This window comes from Sminthopsis crassicaudata, chromosome 3, assembly GCF_048593235.1.
Source record: "Sminthopsis crassicaudata isolate SCR6 chromosome 3, ASM4859323v1, whole genome shotgun sequence".
Classification (NCBI taxonomy): domain Eukaryota; kingdom Metazoa; phylum Chordata; class Mammalia; order Dasyuromorphia; family Dasyuridae; genus Sminthopsis; species Sminthopsis crassicaudata.
In genome coordinates, this window is record NC_133619.1 from 274,481,903 (window position 1) to 274,500,293 (window position 18,391).

An 18,391-nucleotide genomic window follows, 5' to 3' on the forward strand; every position below is an offset into this window, starting at 1 on the left:
ACTAAAGTTATTAAATGCCTAAAATTCCTAGTTTTTAATTATACTCAAAAAGCTTTTAAAAGAAGAGAGGAAGGAATTGAGGGAGCTAAAAATTCTTATAAGATGCACGAATCATTTCAGTTCTGAGAATAAACAAGTATCAAAAAAAATTATTCTAAGTGTAATAATCACTCTCTAATTTTAAGTTAATGTCAATAACAAAATCACATGAAAATAGTATTATTAAAGAAATAGAAAATGTAACATGCAAAATATATTGTAAAACAAACTCTGTACAGATTTTTAAACAAATGATTAAAAATTATCAGGGCAAAATAAGGCTTTGCACTATAAAAACTTCAAAAAACAAAACCAATTTTTTCCAAGTTATCCCCAAATACCAATTTATTAAAATAAGGGAAGGAAAATAAAACAAAAGGTTGGTTACAAAAACTTCTGTGAATGATTCTAATTAGTGACAAATTAGCTGTGTATGTATGTTTCTCTGCATTGCATATGAGAATGCAATATACGTATACATTTACTTATGATGACAGTAAAAAATTAATAATTAGGAAACATAAGGATGTTACTTGAAAGAATCCATTTCAAAATTCTGGTAGGTACCTTAACATACATTAATTAGCACAAGACTCTTAAAATTGTTTTTTAAAATTTCAAATCCTATTCCAGCTCAGTTTTTAAATAGGAATAAGTTTATGTGGTCATTTCATTCTTAGTTTTTACCAAGCTGCAACTGAAAAGAAAACTACTTCAAAAACCAAACCAAACCAGAACAAAACAAAACAAACTTCATTGTCAAGTGGTTTAAGATATTTAGTTTCCAATATTTTAAAGATGACTTCCTAACATTTTAATACTCCTTTTGTTATTGAAGTGCATTGCTTTTTATTTGAAATAATAGGTGTTTCAACTTAAATTTCCTTTTCTTTCATGAAAAACTTCTGAACTAATAATAGCCATAATAATCATTTCCAAAGAACAAGAGTTTTGTCTTCAAACTTATAACCTTCTGAATAAAGTTATCTACATAATACCTACTTTAAAATGTGCTTCTGGGGGAGAAGTGGGGAGGGAGAAGAAAGAAAGAGACAGAAAGAGGAAAAAAAGATCCATACCTCAAATTTTGTGGAGCTTCCCCAAACAAACTACAAATTTCTCTAATTTGTTTCAGTGCAGGAATTACCCATTTATCATTTGTTCGAAGTTCTTCTATAAAACGATCTATCCATTGGATCTTTTGTGTGTCTCGATCCTTAAAAATAAAATTTCATAGTTTAATGTAGACCTGTGGCAATAAAAGAATTCTAATTTGAAAGATTCTAATTTTCAAAGAAAAAGTAGAAACACCTTTGTGGAACTCATACTTGATAACTTTTCGAGAGACAAAAGAAAATATCTAAGTTTGTATGATAATTTAATATATCGAAAACTAGACTACATCAGTCAAATAATCTGGACAATAATTCTAATATTTTTGGATATGACTTCAAGTGATTATTTTATATAGGTTAAGGAAGCTATCAAATGCTTGTATTTTAATATAGAGTACTAGTAAGGAATACAATTTTTCTAACATACCGAACCTTTAAAATCATTAAAAAAAAAAAAAAAAAATCTTATCTATTTAAAATGAACTACTTGAGGTTAGCAGCTAGCTGGCACAGTGGATAGAATGTCAAGAATTAAGAAGATTCATCTTCTGGAGTTCAAATCTGGCCTCAGACATTTACCAGATGTATGACCCTGGACAAATCATTTAATCCTCTTTACCTCAATTTTCTCATCTATAAAATGACCTAGAAAAAGACATGGCAGTACAGTAACTTTGCCCTCCTCCCCAACAAAACCAAAAACAACAAAAACTAAATAGGGTCACAGTCAGATACAACTGAAACATAAACTGGATAAAATTTGGGGGTATGTTGCTACTCTCATTTCATTTGTGTGAATGAAGAAATAATAATCATAATGTGCTGTTAAATTTTAATGTTCTTTGATTTGTAATTCTAAATAAGCAAATGTCCTTGTTTCAGACATTTTCTTTTAAAACTATGATTCACATTGAAGGAATATAAATATTTATATACCAATCATACAGTAAATATTTAGAGAAGAGAATTTAAACATTTTATGTTCTCAATTTCATCAAAAAAAATTTTTTTAGGTTCTTAAGGCATCCCAATTTAATCAGATGAAAATAGGTTTAAAATAGCAGATAAAGTCCTTCAGTGTTTGATTGAAACAATTATTCCCTCTTTTAAGAGAGACTTCTAATCCATAGTCCAGTCCCAAAGTGATAAACTACAGGGATTGATGTATCACAGGTAGAATATATAGAATATACAACTTCAGTTTACCAGAATTTTAACTCCTACACTTTGTCATGAGTAAAAATTCAATTAATTGATCAAAATTTTCACAAAAGAATTATTTTAGCCATAAATAGAAAAAACAGGATTCAATAAATGAGATGTTATTACACATTGACGATGGAAGAAATCACATCTATATTCATTCAGGAATAGATAATCCAAGTACATATTTTTATATGAAAAATATATGGTGAGGGGCAGCTAGGTGGCGCAGTGGATAGAGCACCAGCCTTGAATTCGGGAGGACCGGAGTTCAAATCTGGTCTCAGACACTTAACACTTCCTAGCTGTGTGACCCTGGGCAAGTCACTTAACCCCAGCCTCAGGGAAAAAAAAAAAAGAAAAATATATGGTGAATTTCACTATTCAGGAAAAACAATATATATATTTAACATAATAATAAGAGTAAACTTATTGGCAACTAACATCCCAGAATCATAAATCTGATTATGACCAAGCAAACTAAGAAAAGACTGTTTTACAATTTATGGGGCCTTTCCAAGTAGTGTGTTTAAATTATGGAACATGGCATTTTCACAAATATTTGTTAAATGAAAGGCATGAAAAGTGGTAAATCCTAATTTACTTTAATTGGGTTCAGAATGTTCAATAATTAAAACCTAGGATGGTAATGAGAACTACTCTAACATAAATACCTACAATGAAAGAAATTAGATCAACTCACAGAGATTACTCCAATACCAATGCTGTAATCTGGAAGTCTCATCACTAAATAAACCAAATAATCAAAAAACACGTTAGAGAATAACAAACTAGCAAATGGTTACCTGTGAACAACTATAATCTAAGATTTTAATATGAGCACTGAGAGCCTGGTCCATGATATCAACAGGTACATCATCACTATGGGCCAAGTTCCACAATAGGTTCAATACTTTATGGGCCATCACACCATCTTTATCATCTTCAGCAAGACGACGTATTAGCTCAAGTAATTTTTCACGCTGTTTTTTACTTGCATTTGTCCAACTTGCCTGGAAAATAAGTTCATTATGCTGTGTTAATAATCCAAGTCAATTTCTCAGTTTTATAGACAGCTGTCATCAAAATATGAAACTAGATAATGTAATGGATAGTGCTAGAAAATTTTAACTCAAAGGCTGCCTTGGATATTAGGTGTGTGACTGGGCAAGTTACATAACTTTCTCTCAGTCTCCTCCATAAAATAGGATAAATACCTATTTACAAAGTGGTTGTGAGGATCAAATGAGATATTACACATGAAGTGTTTTATGTACTTTAAAGCACAATATAAATGCTAGCTATTACATTAAATTTGCTTGAAAAACATTACATCTTGAGGGAAAGGGAGAGGATTCAGAACTTATAATAAAGTTACTGGAGAAAAATATGTGTTATAAAAAAATTAATAACCATCTTAGTAAAGAAATATTCAGACAAATTCAGAATACACTTATGTAATGTTAGAATTTCAAATAATTATAAATAAATATAATGGTAATTAAAGATAAAAATCTATTGATAAATGTAGTCTTGATTTGAAAGGCTACTAAGCTTCCTATGCAAAAAGCAAATGAAAAGGTTAAAGAAGTATGGATTGGTTCTTTAACACAACAGACAAATAATAATTAAAATGAAAAAATAAATTTACAGACAAAACCACAAAATTTTCAAAGATGAGAATGATACTAGGTAAGAAAAGAAAACTATACATTGAAATAAATTTCTCTGTCAATAAGCATTTTAGTAAATGAATATTATGTGCTGGGGTCATCGGGGTGAAGCAGTAGATAAGAACATAAGACCAAAAACCAGGAAGATTCATCTTCATAAGTTCAAATCTGACCTCCCTCACTAGCTGTGTGACTGTGATTGCTTCAGTTTCCTCATCAGTTAAAAAAAAAAAAAAAAAGCAGCAAACTGTATCTATGGCAAGAAAACCCTAAACACAGTCACAAAAAGTCAGACAAATCTGAAAGGATTACGATGTGAAGAGGTATTATGCTCAAGAAATGTAAGAATTAATTTCAGTCTTATTTCCATATTTAAAAAAAAAATTAATTTCATACCAAAAGATTCTACCTGATAGGTACGCTCATTCAAAATAAAATTTATCTTAATATTAAAACCAAAATGAGATTTTAAAAAATATTATTTAAATTAGACTGCTTTGGAAAAAAAGATATTGACTTTTGACATTTCCATATTAAGAAATAAGAATCATTTAACTATCTTTCAAGCCTTGAAATAAGAAAACAAAATTATTCCTTGACCATTAAGGTGGGAGAATATAATATTCAATTTCAATAATAAGAAAAGCACAATTAAAATATTTAGCTATTTTAAAAAATTATCCACAACATGTAATAAGCAATAGTTAGTGAAACCAATTGTCATAAAAACAATAACAGTCAAGTTTTAGAAGACTCAGTCATACTTTTCTCCTTTATGACTGTGTTATGACTAAGTCAGAAATAAAAAGTGTCTGATAAAAATAGGGCTTTACATTTTTTTAGGACTACTCCCCTTCAAAAACAAAGTAATAGTCTCACAAACTTACTAAGATAATTCCTATGAGTTGGTAACTTCTCAGTAGGTAGGAGTATATTTTTTTAAAATTATTTTTCAAAAACTGTTTGTAATTCATACATTTTGCTTTTGTATTGCTTACAATTCCCTATTTCCATAACCTTCCCAGAAAGCCATTCCTTGTAACAAAAAAGAAAAGGGGGGAGGGGGGAGAATCCAGAAAATATGGTTATTATATGCAAAATGCTGCAAAACTGAACCCAAATTTTCTACCTCAGCAGAGGTGGAGGATATTATAATCCTATAAGTCTTTCGGGGGGGGGGGGGCAAATTTATGCTTTATAATTAGCAACAACCTTTCTTTAAAAAAAATTTTTTTATTGATAACCTTGTTTTTATACCACCTAAATCTCACTAAGTTCTCCCTTTGCAAGATTTTAAAAATAAATAAATAAAAGAACTGAGTTTAATTCACTGATTGAAAAAATTCTAATATTCTGTTTTATTTACATCTGACCTCCTATCCCTAAATTTAAAAAAAAAAAAGGGGGGGGAGTGAATATAGAGCATCATCTTTTCATCTTCTTGAGCTTGATCAAATAAAGCTTTTTTCCCCCCCAAAAAAATTCAAATAATCTTAAGGGTTACATTAGTTGGGAAATAACTGGGAAATAATTACATATCAATATAATGGAATATTATTCTTCTATAAGAAATGATGAGCAGGGGGCAGCTAGGTGGTGCAGTAGATAGAGCACCAGCCTTGAATTCAGGAGGACCAGAGATCAAATCTGGTCTCAGACACTTATCACTTCCTAGCTATGTGACCCTGGGCAAGTCACTTAACCCCAGCCTCAGGGGGGGGAGAGGGGGGGAAAGAAAGAAAAAAAAAAGAAATGATGAGCAGAATGATTTCAGAAAACCCTGGAAAGACAAGAAATGAAATTAAAGCAAGAGAACATTGTACTTAGCAACAAGATTATGAAATGATCAACTGTGACAAATATGGCTCTTCTCAACAATGAAGTGATTCAAGGTAATCCCAATGGATTTGTGATGGAGAGAGCCATCTGCAGTCAGACACAGAAACTATGGAGACAATGTAGATCAAAGGATAGTATTTTCTTTTTTTTTCTGTTATTGTTTGCTTGCTTGCTTGTTTTTTTTTTTTTTTTTTTTTCTCTCCTCTGATGTATTTTCCCCTTTTTGATCTGATTTTTCTTGTGTAGCATGACAATATGGTAAGGTTTGGAAGAAATGCACATGTTTAACCTATGTAAGATTTATTTGCTATCTTGGAGAGGTGGGAAATAGGGAGAAAAGTTTTGCAAAGGTGAATGCTGAAAACTATCTTTGTATATATTTCAAAAAGTAAAAAAGCTCTTAAAAAAAAGTCTAATAATTTAAGGTTTATTTTCTTTTCCATGCATGTTTTCATAGTCACTGTCTAGTATATTTTTCCATTTTAACTTTCATTTAATTCTGCTTCAATTCATACAAGATTTTCTATGCTTGTTTTTATCATATTCATAATTTTCTAGCACAGAAATATTCCAATATATTCATGAACCATTAATATATAATTATTCCCCAATTAACAGGCATCTATCTACGTTTGTTTTCAACATTCTCCTGTCATAAAGATTGCTTCCTAACAATTTCTGTCTTTCTGGTTTTTTTCTACGTGGACTATTACCATTCCTTAGTTATCTGACAGTTTGCTGATTGTGACATAAAAATTCATGATTACTTTGACCTGCATTTCTCTTGTTATTTTTGATTTAGAGGACTTTTATATGATTACTAATTTCTTTGAAATTCTTGTCCATAGTTATTTTTTTGGATCTTCTTGATCTTTTTTTTTTTTTTAATTGGGAAGAGTTTTGGGGCTATTTGTGTATCTTAAGACTTTGAATTCTAATGAAATTCAGAGATATTTTATAAAAAGATTCCACCAACCTATTAATTTACAATTCTTTTGTAAACAATATCTTAAAACATACTTTTCCCATTTGGTGTTTTAACAATTCACACCTTACCCAAATTAGCAAAGGGTATCTAATCAGAGTCTCTTCAAATTTTTAAATGATTTTTAATATTTAGATTATTTGTCTCTTTTGAATCTAATGTAGATTAAGATATAAGTTACTACTATAAACCTAATTTCTGCTTCATTCAAATCTTCCTATCAGTTCTTTTCAAATAGGGAGTTTTCCCTAGAATTTTGTTTCTATATTTATTAAATTCACTTATTAAGCAGAGTTAAATTAGTCCTAATTCTTCATATTGTTTACTTTATATGCTGACTTTTTTGTTGATCCATTCCCCCCTTACTGTAAATATTTAATTTTATTTGCATAAAAGCTTTCAAGTTTATTTAATCCAAACAACTATCTTTTATAAAAATCTCTACCTCTCATTTGATTAAGAAAAGCAAATCAACATAAGAGACCAGAAAAAGAGAATTTACAAAACATAATTTATCAAAGAATAAATTCACTAACTGATACCCACTGCTAGAAAAACAAGTAAGCATTCTGATAGAAATTAGGTTCAGACATACATTATTCACTACATTCCACAAAAAAATCAAAATGTATACTTGACCTGAATATTAAGGGCTGTCCCTTAAAAAACTACAAAAGTAACTTTTGAATAAATTTTGTTGATACATGTAAGGATGCAATAGGAGATTGAGTGGCCCGGAAGTAATCTCTGTGGATATTAGGACTGCCCTGTGGGTGGGATCTTGGCCACACTGACATGCTTTGTAATGGGTGACGACTCTCTCCCTGGTTGGCTGTGTGTGACCTCACAGGCCCTTTATAAGCCCACTGCAGACAGCAGTCACTCTCTTTAACCTGGCTCCCTAACCTGGGGTAGTCAAGCCAAGCCAAGCCAAGCGGATGGATAGCCCAGTGAGGTAAGGAGTTTGGTAGTGAACACGTGGGTGTTCACTTGGGAACCAACAAGTCAGGGCATCAAGTGAGTAGGTATAATAAAGGCTTTTAAGATTACATGTGGCTGATCTTGAGTGCACTACCAGTTATTAAACTACCGATTCAAGAAATTGTGGCCAGAGACTTTTGAAGGCCTCAGAGGAGGTGAGCTGGGTAGAGTTGACACTGCAAAGGTCAGTGGTCAAAGGTACTCTGTTGGGCCTAGGACAGACTAATAATTGTAACTGCCAGGAGGGCATGTTACAGATATATTTTCTTTTTACATCACTTGTATTTCCCACTGTATCTCTCTAAAGCAGTAATTCCCTATCACAAAAACAAAAGAGGAGGGAAGGAAGGAGAAGGAAACTCAGCAAAATCAATAGACATGATAAGGATAAGACATGCAATGTTCCACAACCATGAACTCCATCTCGGCAAGAAAGTGAACAGAGGAAAAATTTCATACCTTGTCTTGTGGGCGAATATGGTTCTATTATAATATGAAAACATACTTTCTACCATTTTGTAGTAGTTCTATATACTTATAGTTGTACTCATTCTGTGAATTACCTCCCTAGTTCTTGACTATCTCACTGTGTATAATTTTACATGAATCCACCCATTATATTGTTCTTATGTCTGATTAATACTCCATTACATTCTTATACCACAATTTCTTTAGCCATTTCCCAAATGATGGGCATCCACTGTTTCCAGTTCATTTCTATTTGGCATTACCTTCCCTCAAAAATGTGCTCAGTGATGGAAACTTGCATGAACATTTAATTGCATTTTTTGCAGCATTACTAACAAGGAATCTTTATGCCCACTGTCCCAAATCCATTACATTAAACAAGACATTCTTCCCCCCCGCCCACCACCGACTACCCTTTTGCTGAGTGTTACAGGAAATTTCCCATTTGTCTTGCTATTAATAAATATAATTCTCTTTTTGAGAAATGTTTGTTCTTTGACCAGTAATATTAATTTGGTAAATGGTCTTTGCTCTTACATATTTTAGGCATGGTTACCTATAAATCTTGAATTATCAGAACTTTATTTGATATGAAGAGTCTTTAAATACACATTCAAGAAATATCAAATGCTTTTTGTAATTATCTCTATTCTTCATCTTAAAAATTTATTTCCAAAGAGTCAGATCAATTCTACACATATTTTAAATTTCTTGTAAAATATTGTTGTAAGCTCAATTTGCCAGATTGCTTTTCAGTTTTCTCTACACTTATTAAATAATTTCCTATGTAAATTTATGTTTTCAGGTTTATCAGATACTAAGTCACAGGGTTCAATAATTTTTGGCTAATCTGATCCATTTTTCTAGTTCTTAAGAAATACCAAAATGTTCTCATGCTTACTGTGTCACAAAAGTTTGAGATTTGAATTACTACAATTCCTATTCTACCCCTACCCTTCTATACTTCTTTACCCTTTAGCTCAGTTCCCTCCCACAAACAACTAGCCTCAAATGAGCATTAAAAAAAAAAAAATAAATAAAAAAATAAAAGAGAAAAGAAAATCCTTAGTGCATAACTGCATATTTCTGTATAGTAAGTTCATTGCATCTGTCACGACATGTCATGTTTCATTTGTATTCTTTGGGACTTGTGGTTTATCATTGTGTGGATCAGAATTCTAAAGTCTGGAATTATGCAAATAAAATATCTCTTTGGTAGGATGAATTGCATAGTAATACATTTGTCAACTAAGCTTGGTGGTAGTATCTTATTTGTTATATTAGCATAGACAGCTATGAACACTGAGTAATAAACTCTCTTTTACTATTTTAAGGAATGTTTTATAATTTTATTTTTTCAGTTATTAGGTAAATTGACTCCCATATAGTTTAACTATGTAATTATTGTTGTAATGGAAGCAGCTAAGTGACACAGTAGATGGAGTATAGAGTACTAGGGGTTGGAATAAGGAAAACCCTGAGTTCAAATGTGTCCTCAGACACTTATTAGTTGTGTTATTATCTTCTGAATTCTTTAACTGCTAAAGCAATACTCTGTGTTCATTTTATAGCCTTCAACTACACAAAACATATTCATTTTCTTGATCTGCTTCTTGTTTCCCTAAGCATTATCCTATTTAAGTATAGTTCGGCCTCCTCTTTACCTATCTTTATGATTTTTTTCTTTCTCCAGTCTTAATATTATCGATTTTTTGCAATTCTGCAATATTCAAATAACAGAGAAAGGGGACTTTTGCTTTGCTTTTATATTTATTGGGAAAATTTTTAGTATAAAAAATGTTTCTAAAAACATTTATATATAGACCTTGTATAGCAATCTGGTTAAACCTAAGGACTACTTAGAATGTTTTAATATAAAAAACACAGGACTTCAAAGTAAAATAATAATGACATGCAATTATCAAAATATGTTTCAAAAGTTTACACATCCTACCTTAAGACTTCTTGTTCTAGTGTTTACCTGTTATATAAAGTATTTGGATGTTTCATAAGATCTTCCTATGCCTGTATGTTGTAATCTTTTTTTAAAGAAAATATGAATTAAATGAATATTGTATTTTATCATAGGCTTTTTATCCATTTAATGATGTCATCACGTGCTTCAGAAAGTTTCTGCTTTCAATATGATAAACAATAGCAACTGTTTTCCTAATGCTCAATCATTCTTGCACCTCGAATATAAATTCATTTTGATTATGATTATTTCTGGAAAGGAAGAGTAGGGGGGAAAACTACTGTGATCTTTCTGTAAGAATTAAAAATTTTGGCATGAATATTCATTCTTAAAAAGTCTACAATTCTTTTCTGAGATTAGATTATCTAAAATCTCTATCACGTGAAATGTTAATTTGGATTTTTTATATCTTTGTACACTGTTCTTTATTCTTTTGATTCTAAGGATGTCTTGATCTCTAAATGTACGTAGGAGATTCTACTTGGCTCTTTACTTTCTTCTGAGTACTGTGGTTTTACCTTGTTCAATTTTTTATTTTTCTAATTTGATATTCTTCCTTTTTTAAATCAGATTGGCTAATAGTTTGCCAATTTTGTTAGTTTTAGAGAATTAGGTTTTTTTTTCCCCCCATGAATTCTATAGTTTGGGGGAATTTCCTTGAGAAGTTTTATCTATTTCTCTTCTAATTTTAAAATCTTCCTATTGTGTTACATTGTTGGTTTCCTTTTTTATAAACTGTATATTTAGCTTATAAATCTTTTAAAATTATTTTTCCCCCCACAGGAAAAAATATATGTAATATCAATCAATAATTACGAACCTGAGGATATTCAGGAAAGTGTATAATAGAAACAGAATGACAGCATAAAAAATTTATGGGAAAGTAATTAAAAATCCTGCTTATCTAACATTTATTAAAAATCACACACAAAAAATTATGTTAATACAGTCAAACTTCATTTAGCAAACCTAATTAGTATAATTCTTCACTGAAGTGAAGTGAAAATCTCCTCATTGAAGGAGCCCTAGTTTTAGAAGTACTGTGCCAACAGAAAGTACTCTGGCCTATTATATATGGACAACTATAGTAGTTAGTGAAAAAAAAAGTATTGGATTTACAATCAAACATGAGAGGTTCAAATTCCACCTTTTTTTGCAGACCTTCTTTAACCATGGGCAAGATATTTCACCATTTCTTGGCATTCATGTTCCTTATGTGTAATGAAGGAGATTAGACTAAATGATCTCTGAGTTTTCTTTCAGCTCCAAATTCTACACTCCTATTTATTCACAAGGTCCCTGAAATCTATATTGGAGTATACACTCTGATGAAGATCTTTGAAGTAATCAGGAGCAATGAGTACTATAAATGAGAAAAACTGAGATAAAAGGAATTCTTCCCTTTAACTATCAATTAAAATATTTTAAAAACTTAATTTAATAACAATTAGCAAACCTTTATCTGTCTTAGTAAAATGAATACCCTCCATATATCGTAAACACATTTTAACTAAGGGGCAACATAAAAGATATAAAGCATTATGTCAGAATGAATTGATGTTCTAAGGAGTTATTAAAATATGTACATCTGTCATATCAAATAATCTGAAACTAAAAATATAACCAGTAGAGCAATATGCTAATCACTGCTATCAGCAATCATTTTTCTTGGTCATAATTCTATTTCTAGCATCTTTATAACACCAAACTATTTAAATCTAGAAACACCTCCTATCTGACCTAGATTAAATAAAAAAAGTGTTTACATATATAAATCTCTACTGCTTTGGAATAAATTGCCTTGAATATATAACACTTATTTTCCTTGATGCTGAGAGGCTTTCTGACTTAGTTGCAGATTCATGGATGTTCTCAAAGTCTGCAATAATTACAAGTGTGACAAAAGAATAAGTATGGTATTAGTATTAATTTCATTGCTTGGATTTAAAATTTCTTTGCCATAAGTAATTCTTGGATGAGGACAAAAAATTATACCAATGCAGGATGGCACCTTCTATGCAACTTTATATTTCTCAGAATTCTTGCTGGACCAGGAAGAGGTTAAATCTGAGTTGTCCAAAGTCACACATTGAATCTGTGTCAGAGGCAGGCTATGAAATCTGGTCTTCTTGATTCCAAAGACAGTTCTCTATCTTCTATGGCAACAATAAATCACATTTACAATTTTTTCCTTATTTGAAGAAAATGAACGAACAATCCACATAATGAGGATATCTGATTGAATTTCTCATTTACCTTCCAAGTGTTATTTTTTTGCTCATGGTCTATGTTAATGGAATTAAAATTTAGAGATTAAAAATATAAATTTGCATAACTCAAGGATGTTTACCTTAAAGCAGTCAAAGAGATGATCAAGTTGTTCAGGAGAAAAATCCCAAGCCAACTTTGCCAGGAGATCATGTACATTCTTTACAATGGCTTCATGTTTTCCTGCCTGAAAATTTTTATCAAAAAACAGAAGGTTTAAGGCACTGTTCCATGAACTACAAAAGCAAAAACTTTGAAACTTCAGGCAAAAGTTTATTCTTGACCTTAATCAAAATCACTTAATTGACTTGAAAATGAAGTTTCTCAATGTTAAATAATAATAACAACAAAAACAACAACAATAAAGTCATTAGCAAGGACATTGGCTTATATCATTTAAATACCATTTAAAGATGGAAGTAAAGTCAAAAGATGAACCAAACAATAGTCTTTGAAAACAGCTTAAAGAATTCTTCCATGACTAGCCATAGATTAGAAATCTGTCACTGAGATAAAACATGGAACAATTATCAATGCTACTCTGAATTTAGGAATTAGTTAAATAATTTATCCTTCTTGAAATGACTTTATAGATTTCATACCCAATAAAACAAGTTAGTTTTGATGACATCAATTTATTAATGCAGTAGAGCACAATAGTACCTTCAGCAAAAAATTATTTTCCAATATTCTCTACAAAATTTTTTTCCTTGTTTTTAGCATAGTGCAGGTGTTTATTTCAAGTGCTATATAAATGCCTATTCCGCTTTTTTCCGTCCTTTACTCATTCTTTCATCCATTCTTTCTACTCAATACCATATGATTTTAATACAGTTTTTAAACTTAAGAAAACAATCAAAACACTCAACCTTATGTAAATCCTAAATGAAAGGTTTGCTTTGAGAAAAATTTTAAAATCCTAAGGCTACTTAAAATTAGGGCTCCTAGTTTTAGAAAAAGTGAACTGATTAGACACAAAGGAGATCATAAAAATCACTCATTCTCAAAAAGAACAAAAAAAAAAAAAAGGTAATAACATTGTAAAGTAGTTTTATTGTATATTCCCACTTTGACTCACAAAAATATAGGATCCCAATTGATTCTACCAGTGTGTCTTGAAACTACAATTTTCAGAATTAGAATTAATTATTTTATATAGAATAGCTGAAAGGGCTAATCGTACTGAAGTTATGAAATGAAACTGATAAACGATGAACATTTAAAATGTGATATGATTTACAAAATTAAGTTCTTACCAACAGATGTCCACACACTTAAAAATTCTCATTATGGAGGGAACATGTTTAATTCATATTCTTACCTGTGCTGCCCAAATATTGTCAAGATCTTGCAAGGTGAGAGCTTTTTCTTTGATAACAAAACGAAGAATCTTCTCCAGTTTTTCTACATACTGTGGTTGATGAAGACTATCCCGTAAAACTATAGATAAAATATTGTTCTGCTGTATCCACTCCTAAATGTAAATGCAAAGTACAGTTTCAAAGCATCAATGAGTTTAAAAGCAGAACCATTAAGTAAATGTAAAATAAGGGAAGCTTAAAAAAAAAAAAAAAAAAAAAAATCAATGGTTTATTCAGAGAGCTTCACACATTTATTTTAAAAATATGAACTAAACACTACAAGGAAATCCTTGATTTCTAAAATACTTAATCTAGCTGTTAAGATGAAAAGACTTAATATTATTAGATGCGAAACTTCTTTAATTTCCTTGTCCTACTACTCCTACAAATTAAATCAACAAGTATATTCCAGAAACTATACTGGAAATAGAAACAAAAAATGGAACAGGGGCTGACATACACAGGTCAGTAAAGGGAGGAGGGGCAGCTAACTGGCATAGTAGATAGAGCACTAGCCCTGAAGTCAGAAGGACCTGAGTTCAAATCCAGCCTCAGACACTTAACATTTCCTAGCTGTGTGACTCTGGGCAAGTCACTTAACCTCAGCCTGAGGGGGGGAGGGGGGGAGAAGAATGTGTTCCCAAGTACGAAATGACAGTTAAATTGAACACAGTGATTCTAAGTTGCTGAGGTGAAGATAGATTATCCAAATCTACAGAACAATCTCTGCCAAAATCCAGACATTGGAAGTGAAGGATTGTGCATGAGAAATAGTGTGGGATCAAAGAAAAAGGGAAGAATAATATGACCTCCAAAAGAAGTTAGGTGACAAAGTTCTGAAAGGTTTAATTAAATGCCAACCAAAAGTTTATATTTGATCCCAAAGGTAACAGAGAGCCACTGAATTTTCTATAAAAATTCAAGAGTTGACAGTAGCAATATAAATAATGTCATGCTTAAAAAAATGCATAATTCTCAAACTAAATCTGCTACATACAAATAAAGTTTTCCCTGTTAAAAAAAAAAAGCACTTCAGTAAATTCTTATATTAATGGTACATAGGTCTTATTAATTTGTTTAATGTTTGAATACTTTAGGTGCAGTCCATCTAGAAGTAATATAAGGGTGAATTTCTTTTTAATCTTATCTTTAAGGATATAAACTATTTTATAGAAAATGTTGAATGTGAAACCTAGGTTGAAGAGTAATATATATCCAATTAATGAAAAATTATCTAAAGTAAAAAATGAAAAATTCTTCTTTAATAAATGCTGTACACAAACACACACACACCTACACAAACTAGTGTACCACTCTTTTCTATATACTAACATTTTCTTTAACATTTAATAAAGTCTTTGGAAAAAAAATGAAAAATAATTTCAGAGTATATATAGCTTCACAATCATGAATTATTCTCCTTCACAGTACTATTTTCCAATAATTTCTGATAGGAAAATTATCTACTACCAGATAAAGTGAAGCATTTCATTAGCTCTAACTATGAACTGGCTCATATTACAGTAGACTGTAAATAGAACATGTTTTACACATATTCCACTTGAGATTATATATATCATGGATAAATAAAAAAATACTAAAAAGACAGGAAAACAAAACAAAACAAAACCCTGGCATCTAAAGTCTATTTAAACTCATGCATCTCATGAATCTATGATTTAATATACATAAAGTCAGAGAACATAAATAAGATGAAGGCATTTTAACATCAAACTAAAACATGAGAATTTCAACAAACTGTAAGTTTTGGTAATTATAAAAATGTCACAGGAAAACAGAAAAGGGTAAATCAATATGCACATAATCTTCCCCTGACTCCCAATGGAAGGAAGGTATTTAACCCAGAATAAAGTCTTTTTTTTTTTTTTAGTATGTCAAATTCATCTCTACAAAGAGTTACAGAATTCTTCACTAAAGAATTATATAATTTTTATTCTTATTATATAATTATATCCATTGCTATCTTCTAGTTAACTTGTGTACATTATTTTCTCTTAAATGTTTTTATTTTATTTTCATTCCCCAAAATATTCACCATTATTTTCTTTATCTAAAGATTAAGCCTTTGCAATACAAATTTTTAAATGATGTGAGGAAAAAGCAGATCAGCAAAACCAATTACCAGATCAACAATGTCAGTGCACCATTCTATTTCAGAGTTCTCCACCTTTTTAAAGAAAAAGGAAGATAATACTATTTTTCTAATTCTTCTCTAAGCCAAGCTTGATACTATAATTACAAAGTTTTAAGATTTGGGTTTTTCCTACTTTCCACTGACATATATGTCAGTCTGTATTTGATTCCTATATTTTGATAGACTGATTCACAGACAATCTACACATTCTAAAAATTCTTTCCACTGAAATTTCCATTAGCTATTTTGGTGTAGATTTTATCATTGCTGTTTGAAAATACTGAAATTTGTTTATTTTATACCCTGCTGTTTTAAGTCATCTCAATGAGTCTCTTTGTTGATTCTCCTTAGTGTTCTAAATAAACCATCATATAAGAAACAAAAAAAGTTATCTTTTTTGTTTTTAATCAATCAGGCTAGTCTATACCATGACTTCTATCTTCCTTTACTGCAATTACTAGCATTTCTAGAATTAAATCAATTCACAATTGAAAGGGACATTCTATTTAGTTGTATTAATATTTCTATATTATGTTCTGTTAAGTATTTTTGCAGGTAATTGTTATGTTCATTTTTTTTTTTATTCTGGCATTATTTTATCAGGTTACTCTAACTGATCAACTATATTGATATTTAAAAAATATTTTAGTAATCTATGTCTAATATTTTCTTTCCATGTTTTATTAATATTTGGAAATAAAATAAATGAGTTCATGAATCCTCTTCTCTTTTTTGTTAAAATGCTTTCAGAGAGATATTTTATTGTCTATGGATTGTTTTTAGGTGAATCCTGGAAATACTGTTTTGTTCTCTCATAATTTTCTGTAACGCAATTACTAATTGTTTCTATTATTTGTTCTTATTAAAATCATTTAGATCTTTATCTTGTACATATGTTCCCTATATCATTATCTTATATTGTATCAGTCTAGAAAAGATGAGGTGTTTTACTTTCCCCACATAGAAGACATCTTAAGTCTGTCAGAGCTCTAACTTTTATAACAACTTATTTAGTTCTTTGCTTTTAATCTCTCTTAAATGTATCCACCCTTGATGTAATTATTAAAGTCTGTTAACATTGGATTATAATGATTGAGCTTTTCACAATAAAATTAATTTTATTTTTATCAATTAAGATACAAGCTAGTATTGGGCTTATATCCCAAAGAAATACTAAAGAAGGGAAAGGGACCTGTATGTGCCAAAATGTTTGTGGCAGCTCTTTTTGTTGTAGCTAGAAACTGGAAGATGAATGGATGTCCATCAATTGGAGAATGGTTGGGTAAATTATGGTATATGAAGGTTATGGAATATTATTGCCCTGTAAGAAATGACCAGCAGGAGGAATACAGAGAGGCTTGGAGAGACTTACATCAACTGATGCTGAGTGAAATGAATAGAACCAGAAGATCGCTGTATACTTCAATGCTGTATGAAGATATATTCTGATGGAAGTGGTTATTTTCAACATAAAGAAGATCCAACTCACTTCCAGTTGATCAATGATGGACAGAAATAACTACACCCAGAGAAGGAACACTGGGAAGTGAATGTAAATTGTTAGCACTACTGTCTGTCTACCCAGGTTACTTATACCTTCGGAATCTAATACTTAATGTGCAACAAGAAAATGGTATTTATACACATATATTGTATCTAGGTTATATTGTAACACATGTAAAATGTATGGGATTGCCTGTCATCGGGGGGAGGGATTGAAGGGGGGGGAGAGATAATTTGGAAAAATGAATACAAGGGATAATATTATAAAAAAAAAATTACTCATGCATATATACTGTGGGGAAAAAAATTCTAAAAAAAAAAAAAAAAAAAAGATACAAGCTAGTTTGTGTATATATGCTTAGTTTTATTATTGGTTCCTTACCTTTGATTTCTTTAAATATAATGCATTTTTTTCCCTGTTTGTATTTTGTTTCATATTGTGAATTTTAATTTTTCTTTAATTCCATAATAAAATTCTTTGTTTTTTTGAGAATAATCTGATGATAAATTTTGTTGAAGACTATCATTTTCATTCTATCTCCCTATATATAGCTGATTGACTTTTATTTTCATGTGTTATTATATAATCATTATTTAAAATTGAATGATTTATTCATTCACATCTAAAGTTATTATTAGGGTTGAGTTCTCTGTCCTTTTATTCCCTTCATTTGGATTAATATGTTGTACCTATTTTAAAGTGATACAATATTTGAACAATCAGTTTTGTTTACAATACCTTTTTACTTTATTTCCTTTGACTTTAAACCTTTCTCCAATTAGTTCACCTGTTCTACCTCAAGTTCTCTGAATTTACTTAAGATGT

General features: G+C 30.4%; 1 protein-coding gene across 1 annotated transcript in view; it reads right to left on the bottom strand.

The window, feature by feature from the left end:
- The window catches only part of USP9X (ubiquitin specific peptidase 9 X-linked), a 249,944-nt gene that overhangs the window by 103,314 nt on the left and 128,239 nt on the right, over positions 1 to 18,391 (bottom strand). Inside the window, 4 exon segments of the mRNA XM_074300818.1 lie at positions 1,119 to 1,255; positions 3,164 to 3,370; positions 12,629 to 12,733; positions 13,868 to 14,020. Of these exon segments, the coding sequence (XP_074156919.1) occupies positions 1,119 to 1,255; positions 3,164 to 3,370; positions 12,629 to 12,733; positions 13,868 to 14,020 (602 nt within the window).